This window comes from Erpetoichthys calabaricus, chromosome 2, assembly GCF_900747795.2.
Source record: "Erpetoichthys calabaricus chromosome 2, fErpCal1.3, whole genome shotgun sequence".
NCBI classification, from domain to species: domain Eukaryota; kingdom Metazoa; phylum Chordata; class Cladistia; order Polypteriformes; family Polypteridae; genus Erpetoichthys; species Erpetoichthys calabaricus.
In genome coordinates this window covers 330,378,472-330,393,665 of record NC_041395.2, presented here as the reverse complement: position 1 = coordinate 330,393,665, position 15,194 = coordinate 330,378,472, and the positions used below count along the sequence as shown (strand labels likewise).

Below are 15,194 nucleotides of genomic sequence, written 5' to 3'. Positions count from 1 at the left end.
GTGGGCGTGTGCTAATTCACAAACCTGCCGCCAGTAGGCTCGTGGGATTAACAACAGTTTCTGGACCTCCCCCCATGTTCCGCGACCCCATATAATAGATTATTTTCTATTACAAAGTGAGGTTCCTGTGGAAGGGGCTGAAGTTGGCTATTGACGAGGACCACTGCATTCTTTGCAGATTTTAGGGAGTCATCATTCCACTGCTCCCTTTTGAAAGAAGCCAGCGTTTTTCTAAACTGAAAGTATATCTCGGATGGAGGGTCTAGCCTGACCTCAAAGGGCAGGGATTCCTCCCGACTCGTTGAGACGCGGGTGGATGATGTATTCGCCTGCGATGGTCCACGAGTCTCCCCGTCCTCCTCATGGGCTATCTTTCTCCGCCGGCTTTGTACACGGCGTGGAGACAGCTTGAGATGAGTTATCTATCTATAACGAGGCCTACGTTTTTATCGGGAGTAGTCAATAGTTTACCGCATTTATTATCAGACCAGTCCCATGGGAAATTTTTTTACCGATCCTCCCTGACTGACGAAACATAAGGCGGTATCATACATGCAGATTTCTTGTCACAGTAAGATATATCAGCAATCAACAATGGAAATGTTGCTGCCGGAATCAAACAGGGCTTCTAGTTTATAACCATTAATGACTACAGGTCCCGTATTTGATAACGTCAGGGGGTTGGCCAGAGCGCACAAACCATCTCCTGCCCTCCACCTACATCCTGCCTCATTCCTGGATAGGTTGCACGCACGGCGGCCTGGGAACTCAGAGACAGGCTCCGATTTATATGGAAGAGACTTATTTTGTAGGACATAATCTCTAGGAAATCCACTAGAGGATTATTCTGCTCTCCCAGATTTTGAAGCTGGCATGGGTGGTTTTATGAGCTGTATAAGCTCTTCCATAGAATGGAAATCTCCTCAGTCCGGCTGGGCAAAGTTTTTGGGAAGGCCCTGTAGAAAAATAAAGCAGGTGACCTGCTGCACTATTTGACAGGTGTTCAATTCAAATGGCCTTAGCCATAAGGCCACCTGCTTCCAGAGGGTTATAGACTGCACCTGGATCAATTTTTCTGGATCGAACTCCCATTTCTTTATTCTTTTTGCCTGCTGGACTGGGGATAGCTCATATTTTACTGGGACCTTAGTCCCAATGGGCAGCTCAGCTCTCTCCTCCGAGGGAGCATAATAAGCCCTTTACGTTTCATCCCGACAAACCAGCCTACATCTGTGTGTCCCTTTCACACTCTCTACTTGGTAATTTACCAGCTCAGGTTTGTATTTTGGGGAGTGGAGCCTGTACTGAGTCCTTTCTGACCCCCGAGCGCACTCCTCCCCCAGAAACTCGGCCCGCGGTACTTCCCTACCTGGTTTCTTATTAGTTGGTGTCCTGGTTTTTTCTGGGACTTCATCCTGATGACTATGCCACTGTAACAAGAAAGAGTCCAAGACATAATAAAGGTTTGGGGCAGCCACCCATATATTGTTTTTCCCGGTTGCAAAAGTCGAAATAAGTAGCACGATGGGCATAGAACATAGTCCAAAACAGAACTGATCAAAAGGGCTGGAATCAGAAGTGATGTCGTCTGGATCGGAAGTGACGTCAGCAAAGGGCCCAGTGCCAGAAGTGATGTCAGCAAAGGGACCTGCACCGGAAGTAATGTCTTCTGAGGCTCTGGAACCTTGCAGGATTTCCCGGGAAAGGGCTGTAGGGAACTGAGAAAGATAGTCAGCGCAATCTGCCGCCCCCTGGTCAGATGTTTTATTACAATTACTCAGACCCTTTAGCTGCCTACTACTCGCACGTACAGTGCATCCAGAAAGTATTCAGAGCGCATCACTTTTTCCACATTTTGTTATGTTACAACCTTATTCCAAAATGGATTAAATTCATTTTTTTCCTCAGAATTCTGCACACAACACCCCATAATGACAACGTGAAAAAAGTTTAATTGAGGTTTTTGCAAATTTATTAAAAATAAAAAAAAAACTGAGAAATAACATGTACATAAGACTTCACAGCCTTTGCTCAATACTTTATCAATGCACCTTTGGCAGCAATTACAGCCTCAAGTCTTTTTGAATATGATGCCACAAGCTTGGCACACCTATCCTTGGCCAGTTTCGCCCATTCCTCTTTGCAGCACCTCTCAAGCTCCATCAGGTTGGATGGGAAGCGTCGGTGCTCAGCCATTTTAAGATCTCTCCAGAGATGTTCAATCAGATTCAAGTCTGGGCTCTGGCTGGGCCACTGAAGGACATTCACAGAGTTGCCCTGAAGCCACTCCTTGGATATCTTGGCTGTGTGCTTAGGGTCATTGTCCTGCTGAAAGATGAACCGTCGCCCCAGTCTGAAGTCAAGAGCACTCTGGAGCAGGTTTTCATCCATGATGTCTCTGTGCATTGCTGCAGTCATCTTTCCCTTTATCCTGACTAGTCCCCCAGTACCTGCCGCTGAAAAACATCCCCACAGCATGATGCTGCCACCACCATGCTTCACTGTAGGGATGGTGCCAGGTTTCCTCCAAACGTGACGCCTGGCATTCACACCAAAGAGTTCAATCTTTGTCTCATCACACCAGAGAATTTTCTTTCCTTTTGGTAAACTCCAGGCGGGCTGCCATGTGCCTTTTACTAAGGAGTGGCTTCCGTCTGGACACTCTACCATACAGGCCTGATTGGTGGATTGCTGCAGAGATGGTTGTCCTTCTGGAAGGTTCTCCTCTCTTCACAGAGGACCTTTGGAGCTCTGACAGAGTGACCATCGGGTTCTTGGTCACTTCCCTGACTAAGGCCCTCCTCCCCCGATCACTCAGTTTAGATGGCCGGCCAGCTCTAGGAAGAGTCCTGGTGGTTTCAAACTCCTTCCACTTACAGATGATGGAGGCCACTGTGCTCATTGGAACCTTCAAAGCAGCAGACATTTTTCTGTAACCTTCCCCAGATTTGTGCCTTGAGACAATCCTGTCTTGGAGGTCTACAGACAATTCCTTTGACTTCATGCTGTGAATACTTTCCGAATGCACTGTATGTGACAATATATATTTATATATGGATAGTAAGTGAGGAATGGTTATAATTAGGCTACATAATGCACTTTTGCCTGTTGTTGAACACCATGTACATTTTTGGCAGCAGGATTACAAAAAAGACAAAGCAGATTTATTATGGTTTACCCTGGGCCCTGTTCCTGGTCTCTGGTTTCTCTATTTTTATATATGTATGTACGGTGGCGCAGTGGTAGCGCTGCTGCCTCGCAGTTATGAGACCCGGGTTCGCTTCCCGGGTCCTCCCTGTGTGGAGTTTGCATGTTCTCCCTGTGTCTGCATGGTTTTCCTCCTACAGTCCAAAGACATGCAGGTTAGGTGGATTGGTGATTCTAAATTGTCCCTAGTGTGTGCTTGGTGTTTGAGTGTGTCCTGCAGTGGGTTGGCACCCTGCCTGGGATTGGTTCCTGCCTTGTGCTCTATGTTGGCTGGGATTGGCTCCAGCAGACCCCTGTGACCATGTGTTTGGATTCAGCGGGTTGGAAAATGGATGTATGTATTTATTTATTTATGTATTGTTACATTTTTATTAATATTTATCTTTCAAAATAATTTATGTTCTTTTACTTAATATTTACCATTTCATAAAATGTTATTTTGTTTGCTTTTGCATTAATTTATTATTCTTAAGTATATTTATATTTGTTACTTGTCTTAGAATATTAGAACAACATAGATGAGAACAGTCCATTCAGCCCACTTAATTCTACTAAAATAACATCAAGTCGAGTTTTGGAAGTCCCTAAAGTTCTCCTGGCTACCACACTACTTGGTAGCTTATTCCATGTATCTGTGGTTTTCAGTTTAATGAAAAACTTCCTGATGTTTGTGTGAAATTGACCATTAACAAGTTTCCAACTGTGTCCCTGTGTTTACGATGAACTCATTTTAAAGTTACAGTCTCGATCCACTGGACAAATTCCATTTATAATTTTAAACACTTCAGTCATGTGTCCACTTAATCTTCTTTGGCTTAAACTTAAAAGGCTAAGTTCTTTTAATTGTTCTTCTTTGTACTTTTTCTAGTGCTGTTACATCCTTTTTGTAGCCTGGAGACCAAAACTGCGCACGGTTGTACAGATGAGATTATAAAGCTTGAGATAACCTCCTTGGACTTGTACTCTATACATCAGGATGCTATATAACTTAACATTCTGTTAGCCTTCTTAATGGCTTCTGAACACTGTCTCAAAGTTGATAGTGTTGATTCCACTATGACTCCTAAGTCCTTCACATAAGGGGTTATTTCGATCTTCAGACCTCCCATTGTATCTTCATATGTCACATTTTTACTTCTTATTGTAATACTTTATAATTACTCACGTTAAATTTCATCTGCCACAAATCTGCCCAAGACTGCATGCTGTTCAATTCCCTGTAATGATTCAATAGATTTTTAATGTATATATAAATGATTTGGATAGGAGCATAAGTAACAAGCATTATCTGCCAATCCACCTATCTTGGTATCATCTGCAAACTTAACAAGCTTGTTACTTATGTTCCTATCCAAATCATGTATACAGTGATCCCTCGCTATATCACGCTTCGTCTTTTGCGGCTTCACTCCATCGCGGATTTTAAATGTAAGCATATGTGAATATATATCGCGGATTTTTCACTGCTTCGCGGATGTCTGCGGTCTACAGTACGTGTGCTTCCTCAGTTGATTTGCCCATTTGAATTGAAACAAGGGATGCATTTGAATTGAAACAAGGGACGCTATTGGCGGATGGCTGAGAAGCTGCCCAATCAGAGCACGCGGTTAAGTTCCTGTGTGCTGCTGATTGGCTCAGCGACGGAGTGCTGCATTAACCAGGAAGTCTAATCTCACTCATTCAACATTAACGTGCACAAGCACCAACAGAAGATGCAAATGACTGCAGAAAAGGTAAAAGTTTTGGATATGTTGAAGGAAGGAAACAGCTACACCGCTGCAGGACACCATTACAGCATAAATGAGTCCACGATTCTTTTTATTTAAAAAGGAGGAAAAGCATATAAGATCTACGGGCCGCAGTGTCTTTTAACTAGGGCGCAAAAATGAGTTGCAAGTGGACGTTGTAAGGCAGTAGCCTGGATGGAATCTGCTTTAAGGATTTGGATTGAAGAGTGATGGAAGAAGAACAACGGCGGTGCTAAACAGTCGCCTGAAGAGGCTCCTTTAGAAGAGCTGTAACGCTATCCTTTGTTGTGCAGTAAAATTAAACTCATCGTTATCGGACAAGTCGTTGTGTCATTGTGGTGAGTAACCATAATTAATTATTTACGTACAGTACTTATTACATGTACATAGTTTAGTGTCACTGTACCACACATTTTACTGTATACAATTTTTCTTGCATGTACGTATTTATTGATGGTGGCCTGTCTGTCGTAATGGCTGTAACATATGTGATATCGGAGACGCTCAATATCTTTAGAATAATATTTAGGTTTTACTGTGTTTACATACATAATTTCAACGAATCTTACCTAATATCTAAGAGAATACAAAGGGTTTATGCTGTATAATTGTGCGTGAAATGTTTATAATAGTGTGGGAGAGTTTATAAGGGCTTAAAATATATCAAAATAACCATATAAACATATGGTTTCTACTTCGCGGATTTTCTTATTTCGCGGGTGGCTCTGGAACGCAACCCCCGCGATGGAGGATGGATTACTGTATACTAGTCATTAAGCCCGTTACCATAACGGGCGCTAGAACAGTAGTGCATAACATTAGTAGGAACAGTCTATATTAAATGGCAAGGGACCTTGACCTCATTCTTTTTGTTGGTCGTATTTTTCTTTGTCGTTCAGCCTTTCTTTTGTTGATGTTTACCTTGCTGAGCTGACCTTTCTTCGTGGGCTGCCGCCGTGTATTATGTGTCTTTAATTTTCTGTGACAGTAATACTGTCTTGTAATGTCCGCTGGCTTGTACGTCCGTAATATACCTTTAATTTTCTCTGCCGGTATACACATGTGCACGTCGGTAATATGCCTTTAATCTCCTCTGACAGTAATACTGGCTTGTATGTGGCTGTAATATGCATCACTGTATTGTGTATCTTTAATTTCCTCTCGCAGTAATACTGGTTTGTATTTCCGTACAACGCCTGTAACTTTCTCTGACAGTAATATCTCGCATTGCACTGTGCCCCGCGCATGCGCACTTCACCAGAAGACACACACACACGGACACCTGTAAGCACACAGGGATTTTATTAAAGAGGATATATTAAAAATAGCAGTGGCCCTAACACTGGCCCCTGAGGAACACCACGTCACCCAATTCATAACCCTTTGCTCCTGTGTCTGAGTCATTGTCCTTGCTCTTGTAGCTTTCTCTGGCCTATATAATGGCCTGTTAATTGTCATTGTGTGTAGCCTATTTTGTCCATAAAAAGGGTGCACTGTGTTTACGACAAAACTGGCAAAGGCAGCATTAACAAGAAGCTAACCATTATATGCATCATGACCCTGAAGTCTGCTTTCCACACTATTTGATAAAACAATGAATTCATGGGTTCAGCTGAGCAGCTTGCAGCAATGTTAGTCAGACACATTTGAGTAGCAGCAGACTCCTGTGACCTTGTAGTTGGGATATAGCAGGTTGGATAATGGATGGATTAATCTGAATGAAAATGCTTTCTTTTCACAAAAGCAAATTCATTATGTGGTGTTGCCTTTATCAGAACGTGTGCATAGTCAAATAGGAAAACTGGCCATTACTGCAAATTGCCTTTTGATCTTAGATTGCCCATCCTGACCATAAGAAAATTGAATGTATCCGCACTCTTAAAAATAGAGGGGCCAGAGTGGTCCTTCAGAGCGATGCCATAGGGGAACCATTTTTGGTTCCTAAAGGTCCCATCCAAATGAAGGTTCCAGGAAGAGCCTTTATTTATTTAGATCTACAACAGGCTCCATACAGTGAATAACTATACATAGATGGTAACAGATTTGTGAAATACCAATGGGTCCTGACTTTAAAATGACTCTTGCTGCATATGATAACACAGGCTTAGTAAGGTTTCTTAATCTGTTAGTGTCCTGGTAGTTAGCCTACAATACATTGTTTTTTTCTATATATTAGGAAGTTTTTCAAAGCACAAAAACTGCATATGAAGAGAAACCTTCTCATAATGAAATTGTGGATTGTCAAGCAATGGCTCTATGAACCACACAACCCAGTAAAGAACCATAAAATGCTACTAATTATTTTTAAGAATGTGGGCAGCATGTTAATTATATAATCACATGGCTTGTGCAGTACTGCATGACATAGCGCATAAAACATGGACTGTTTTTGCCATCTGAGACAGGCTAAGATGGAATTCAAAGACATGTGAACATTTTATGATGAATGTAAATAGACTTGTATATATTGCAACACTGATATTTACTTTGCAAAATCCATCCATCCATTTTCCAACCCGCTGAATCCGAACACAGGGTCACGGGGGTCTGCTGGAGCCAATCCCAGCCAACACAGGGCACAAGCCAGGAACCAATCCCGGGCAGGGTGCCAACCCACCGCAGGACACACACAAACACACCCACACACCAAGCACACACTAGGGCCAATTTAGAATCGCCAATCCACCTAACCAGCATGTCTTTGGACTGTGGGAGGAAACCGGCGTGCCCGGAGGAGACCCACACAGACACGGGGAGAACATGCAAACTCCCACGCAGGGAGGACACGGGAGGCGAAACCAGGTCCCCAGATCTCCAACTGCGAGGCAGCAACGCTACCCACTGCGCCACCGTGCCGCCCACTTTGCAAAATGATTTTATTTATTTATCAAGACCCAAAACTAGACATGGCGGTGCGGTCAGATGCAGCAGCTTTGTGCACACCAGCCTGGTGCTTTGTTTGTCTGGTTTCATTTTGATCGTCGAGTTGTGTCACACAAACCTTGTATATGGCAGTCAGGATTTAATTGGTATTGGATTGCAGTATAAATTAAACATCATAAACCACTTTCAGTGTATATATATATATATATATATATATACTGTGTATATGTATATATATATATATATATATATATATATATATATATATATATAACTGATATAGCGAGAACACCAGGGAGGGCGTGGATTATTATTGAACTTAGTAAGTGACTGACACATTGGAGGGAGAGGAAACAGAAGCGGCAATGCCGATCAGGTCTATGGGCTAGGCCAAGAAAACAACCCACAAACCTCTGTTACCTATCATCTTTCTCAACAACGAATCTGTTAAATCATGGAATCTGTTAAGTCTGTTATACCTGCATTGTTATCACTTGTTAATTTAATATTGTTCTTTATCAGTATGCTGTTGCTGGAGTATGTGAATTTCCCCCTTGGGATTAATAAAGTATCTATCTATCTATCTATCTATCTATCTATCTATCTATCTATCTATCTATCTATCTATCTATCTATCTATCTATCTGTCTGTCTGTCTGTCTGTCTGTCTGTCTGTCTGTCTGTCTGTCTGTCTGTCTGTCTGTCTGTCTGTCTGTCTGTCTGTCTAAATCAGTACAGAATGACTTGGACAACGTACAGACTTGGGCAGATTTGTGGCAGATCAAATTTAATGTCAGTCAATGTAAAGTATTACACATAGAAGTAAAAATGTTAGGTTTGAATACACAATGGGAGGTCTGAAAATCGAATGTACACCTTATGAGAAGGATTTAGGAGTCGTAGTGGACTCGACACGATCAACGGCCAAGCAGTGTTCAGAAGCCATTAAGAAGGCTTACAGAATGTCAGGTTATATAGCGTCTTGATGTGTGCAGTACAAGTCAGAGGAGGTTCTGCTCAAGCTTTATAACACACTGGTGAGGCCTCATCTGGAGGTACTGGGTGCAGTTTGGGTCACCAGGCTACAAAATGGACATAGCAGCACTAGAAAAGGTCCTTAGAAGAGCGACTAGGCTGAGTCCAGGGCTACAGGGGATGAATTATGAAGAAAGATTAAAAGAGCTGTGCCTTTACAGTTTAAGCAAAAGAAAATTAAGAGGAGACCTGACTGAAGTGTTTAAAATTATGAAGGAATTAGTCCAGTGGATCAAGACTGTTTATTTTAAAATGAGTCATTAAAAACACGGGGACACAGTTGGAAACTTGTTAAGGGGAAATTTCACAGAAACATTTGGAAGTTTTTCTTCACACAGAGAACCACAGACACCTGAAATAAGCTACCAAGTAGCATGGAAGACAGTAAGACGTTGGGGACTTTCAAAACTACACTTGATGTTTTCTTAGAAGAATTAAATAGATAGGAGTGGCAAGCTTTATTGGGTTTAATGGCTTGTTCTCATCTAGATTGTTCTAAAGTGAATTTGATTACTTACAAAATGGACCAACAGATTGGTGCAAAATGCTTTGTCCTGAATTGTTGTATGATGATCATAACGGAGACTTGGCTTCAACCCGCAAATCCCATAAGCTACAATACAAGTAGCAGACTGTGCAATCCACCAGCAGGACAGGAATAGAGGGGGTGGTTTATGCATGTATGTGCACAATGACTGGTGTATAATGACTGGTGTATTAACAACAGAGTTATAGGCAGACATTGTTCCCCTGACTTAGAAATTCTGTTAATCATTTGTACACCATTCTTTTTACCAAGAGGGATAAATGTGGTAATTGTGAATACTTTTTACACTCCGCCAAATACAAATGTTAGCATGGTTTCTTACGTCCTTGACACTAAAATAAATAATTAGCAGCAGGCTTATCTCGATGGAGTTCATATCATTTGCTGGTGACTTTTATCGAGCATATTTTAAAACTCTACTTGCTGAATTCATCTAGTATGTGAAGTGCTCCACTAAGGGGGGAAATACACCCGATCATGTGTATTCAAATATAAAACATGCTTATAAAACCACAAAACCCTTCCCCATTTAGGTCAGTCGGATCATCTTTCATTGCTCCTCATCCCCAGCATACACACCCCCTCAGGAGGGAGGAGAAAACCAGTTACGAAAACCCTAAATACTTGGTCTGAGATTGCTCTCATTCAGCTACAGGACTATTTTACACAAACAGATTGGAATATGTTTTGAACAACAAGACTTAGTGGAATATACAGAAACAGTTCTATCTACAGTACATCAAGAGCTGTGCTGCTGCTGTCACTGTTACACAGAGGATCCAGGATTTTCCAAATCTGAAAACCCTGGATGAGAAAAGAAGTACAGACACAAGGCTGTGTGCTGAGTGCACTATTTTACTCTTTGTACATACAGTATTTGACTGCACCCCAATCCATCCCACAATTAATTTTGCAGATGCCACCACTGTAGTAGGCTCATATTAGTAGTAGAGACAAGGTCCAGAGACTGACAAAAATGGCGTTCATTGAATAACTTCACACTGAACACTACAAAAACCAAGGAACTCATTCTGGACTTCATGAAAGCATAACACAGAACCATTTCCTCTTTACATCAACAGAGACCACATGGAATGGTGCAGATTTTCAAATTATTGGGAACCCACTTTTCAGAGAACCCTTCCTGGTCTGAGAACACCACAGAAATGGTCATAAAAGCACAACAGAGACTACACTTTCTAAGAGTGTTCAGAAAAACAACTTGGAGCCAAAACTATTGGTGGCTTTTCAACCATTGAGAACATCATGGCAAACTGTTACACAGTATGGTATACCAGATGCACAGTAACAGACAAGAAGGCTCTCCAGAGAGTCATAAACGCAGCACAGAAAATCACAGGTTGTTGTCTACCTGTTCCTGCTATCTTACCAGAGCCACATACATCATTAAGGCTCCTCAACTTCCTGGTCACCACCTGTTTGTACTGTTGCCCTCTGGTTGGCGTTATAGATCTTTGAAAGTACAGACCAACACATTCAGAAAAAGTTTCTTTCCAATGACCGTAAATACATTGACCAAAAGTAAGCAAATTAAGGTGGTTTAAATATGTTTTTTTTAGCCAGAGCTGAGAATAGACACATACTTACTGCTGCTGCTCTCGTGCAGCTACTCCCCAGTGGAATGGTATTATTTTACTGTATTACTACTGGTTCCATTGTTATTTTATCTCATTTCTTTTTAACTGTATTTTTATATATAATATCACTGCGTTTTTTTCCCTTACTTGTATTATGTGTTGTAGCATTGTTGTTTTTGCTTTTCCTAACTAATTGAAGAGGTGCTTGTAATTTCATTGTAATTATTTTACAATGACAATAAAGGCTTTCCATTCAATATTAATTCAATTCAATTCAGTAATAATGTTCCTAATATCTCACAATTCTACACATATAGCCTGCATCAGTTCACACTATGTACTGGTAGCAATCTGGGCACTGCATGATGGGACATTTCTATTTCTCTTTCCATCTCTCGTTTTTTTTATTATTAATTTATGACTCAAACAGACAGACCAGCCACCTCAGTTTCACATTTACTGAAGTTGTGTTTTCTGTGTTCTCCTGTGATTTGTAGTAAAGATGTCACTCAGGAACATTGTAAAATGTGTATCGTAATTACATCATAAATATTCAAAAAAGGCTTGTTTTAACCCTAATATGGTTACTGATAGGAGGTGACAGGGAGTAAAAAAAACGCAGGCATGAGCACATAATTTTAAGTTGACTTGATATTTATAAAGGAAATTGGCATGGAATGTCGCGTATGTATAGCTTTGTATATCCAAATTATTGTTTTGTTGTTGATTTTTGTGTGTTTGTTGTTTTTGCTTGCAGAGAGAGTGTTGATTTTGTTGAGAGGTTTACTTACCTTGGCAGTGACATTCATGTGTCTGGTGATTCTCCCTGTGAAATCAGTAGACGGATTAGGAGAACATGGGGGGGGGGGGGGGGTCATGAGGTCACTGGAAAGGGTTGTGCGGCGCTCCTGATATCTATGCAAAAGGACAAAGGTCCCAGTCTTTAAAGTCGCTGGTGCTTCCTGTCTTGCTATAGGGTTGTGAGACATGGACGCTAATCCAGTGACCTGAGACGAAGACTGGACTCCTTTGGTACTGTGTCTCTCCAGAAAATCCTTGGGTACCGTTGGTTTGACTTTGTGTCGAATTAGCGGTTGCTCATGGAGTCCTGAATGAGGCACATTATCTGCATTGTGAGGGAGTGTCAGTTACAGCACTACGGCCATGTGGCGTGTTTACCTGAGGGTGATCCGGCTTGTAAGATCCTCATTGTTGGGGACCCGAGTGGCTGAACCAGGCCAAGGGGGCGCCCACGTAGCACCTGGCTGCGGCAGATAGAGGGTTTCCCGAGGGTGGGATTGGGACCGCGTGTCTGCCTGGGGGGTTGCAAAACCGGGATCCCGAGTTGTTTTGCCGTGTAGTGGGTGCAGCAACACACTGCATGCTCCCCAACCTGACTTGACTTGACTTGTTGTTTTTACCTTTCAAGTGTAAGCAAAGATTTAAGAGATGAGGCCCAAGGTCTATTTGGAGTATATTTCTGGGATTAGGGCTTTTTGTTAAGCTTTGGACCTAATATCACAACAAACACTAGAGAAAGTCCAGAAATAATCAGCTAGGTTGATTCCAGAACTGAGAGTCATGAGGAAAAATTGAAGAAGGTAAAATCTTTTTAGTTTAAACAAAGAAAACTTAAAAGCTTAGTGTGGTGGGTCATTGCTATTACTTTAAATTAAATTTTTCAACAAGAGCATGTGAATAAGGATGGTAATTTTTTGAAAGGTTAAATTACACACTACCCTGATTATAAACTGTAACTTCACACAGAGAGCAGCAGACATGTTGAATAAGTGACCATGTTTTATGGTAGAAAGTAGGAATTTGGGGACCTTCAAAAGTTGATTTGATACAATTTTGGAGCAATTAGGTGAATAGAATTGGTGGGCTTGTTCAGCTGATTGGCCTGTTATCTATAAAAGTGTTCTAATAATATGTAAGGAAATGTAGAACTAATTATGTATCAATTATATTTAATGTTTTTATAGGATTGCAATTGCAGGATTTACCGAACTAAACCTTTCAGCTGGAAGCAGAGCATCAACAGGAGCTCTAAAATTGACATTGTGAATTCTATTTTTTCATTCACCCATTTTTCTGATATAATCAATATAATTTTAAATCCTGGTAAGTGTCTTCTCCATCTTGCAAGTCTTACATTTTTTTGAAACACAAATTTTATTTCTTTTATTATCACCTTATAGTAAATTACAGTGTTGTTGCTCAGTATTGCTTGGTCACAGGATGCTTTTTAACTTCTATCATTTTAAAGTATTTAAAACAGACATAGTAAAGCATATGATTACCAGAAATAATTTGAAAATTTTGTCTTGTTTAATTTTAAATACAATCCCTTTTCCATCCTTTAATTTTTTTGTTTTCTTAAAATACAACATCCTCATATCATATACTCTGTCGCTGTTGCACTTGTTGCATTGTTATAAAGAAACTTGCTTAAATTTTCAGTCTGTTCTTTGTTTTGTTTTTTAAAAACAAAAAATAAATTATTCTATAATGACTTATTGGACAGTAAGAATCTCACAAAATATGGTACTCTTTACACAACATACAATATACAGTAAATCCTCAATATCTTCAGATTCCATTCCCACAGATTCACTTATTGGGTCAGGTCAGGTTGGGGATAATGCACTGGTACAGCGTGTAGCCGCAACCACCACACCACACAGTTTATCCACCCATCCATCCATCCATTTTCCAACCCGCTGAATCCGAACACAGGGTCACGGGGGTCTGCTGGAGCCAATCCCAGCCAACACAGGGCACAAGGCAGGAACCAATCCCGGGCAGGGTGCCAACCCACCGCAGGACACACACACACACACACACCAAGCACACAGTAGGGCCAATTTAGAATCGCCAATCCACCTAACCTGCATGTCTTTGGACTGTGGGAGGAAACCGGAGCGCCCGGAGGAAACCCACGCAGACACGGGGAGAACATGCAAACTCCACGCAGGGAGGACCCGGGAATCGAACCCAGGTCCAAAGGTCTCCCAACTGCGAGGCAGCAGCGCTACCCACTGCGCCACCGTGCCGCCCCCACACAGTTTATTTCAAACACATTATGTTATTAAGCCATAAAGCAGAAATCACAAAAAACAGCGGACAGGGTGAAACGACAGGGAAATAAACAGAAACACGTAGGCTCTGGTAGGCACGTACGAAGCCAGCTGAAATATTGAATCAGCAAAGATGGCAAGAAGGCATTGCTGCTAAGGTCAGGTGATGTAATGCAAGGAAAATGACAAAATATGTTCTAACATAAATAAGTTTAGAAAATTAGTAATACTAGCATTTAACCTAAGTACAGAAATTAAATGTAAATCAAGCATGCCAAGCAAATGATTAAATAAAGGCATGTGCTATATTTCTTTTAAATCAAAGCTTAAGCTTCAGGCCACCATTATAAAATGTTTGAAAGGCTTAGAAAAGGAAATGACGAGAGGAAACCCATATATGGATTTAAGGCCTTGGCCAGTTAAAGAAATAAGAAAAAACAAACTAGAAGTGAACAATAGACAAGTAGAAATATCTAGGGGCCAGCTGCAGGAAAGTGAAGAGATAATAAGGGTGTAGCAACCGCACAATACAGATATGCGATTCCTACACTTCACCACCCGTACAGGGGGTGGACGATGTTTGAAAGCATAAGAGCACAACCATATTCGGTCCTCGTCCCCTCTTGCCACGATCCCCTTCTTAATAATTTGCAGCAATAAAACACAACAGGAAATGGAACAGAAAAAATATATTAACAGGTGCTGCTACATAAACTTAACCGGTGCTTGAGTGCTCCTAAGTGAACCCCTTCCCCAGACGCCCTCCCTGGCGCCCCGTATACTAAACCCCCGGTTTGACACAGAAAAACGAAAAAGAAAAAAAATAAATAATGAGAAAAAAATGTTCTTTGATAATGCAAACGATTAGTTTCACTGAGTCCAAAGATATAGAAAACACGAAATCCTGCAGTTAGTTGCTCCTGGAAGCAGGAAACACAACCATCCTTTAGCGGGACGGCTTCTCCACGGACTATCACGAAAACGAAATTCAGGAATCCGACTCACCAGACAGGAGCACCCGGAGAACACCAGACCCTGGCCTCTTCTCGGGGATTCGTCCTTAAAATATTTCTTCGGGGTGGCCACCCATGAAAAG

At 41.4% G+C, this 15,194-nt stretch overlaps 1 protein-coding gene across 30 annotated transcripts in view; it reads left to right on the top strand.

The window, feature by feature from the left end:
- LOC114669643 (receptor-type tyrosine-protein phosphatase eta-like) overlaps nucleotides 1-15,194 on the top strand; it is a 151,789-nt gene that overhangs the window by 133,680 nt on the left and 2,915 nt on the right. For all 30 annotated transcript variants that reach the window (XM_051923391.1, XM_051923384.1, XM_051923373.1 and 27 more), the window contains one exon: nucleotides 13,004-13,142. In XM_051923391.1, coding sequence (XP_051779351.1) covers nucleotides 13,004-13,085 — 82 coding nt within the window. In that variant the 3' untranslated portion in view covers nucleotides 13,086-13,142. The remainder of the gene's footprint in view (nucleotides 1-13,003; nucleotides 13,143-15,194) is intronic.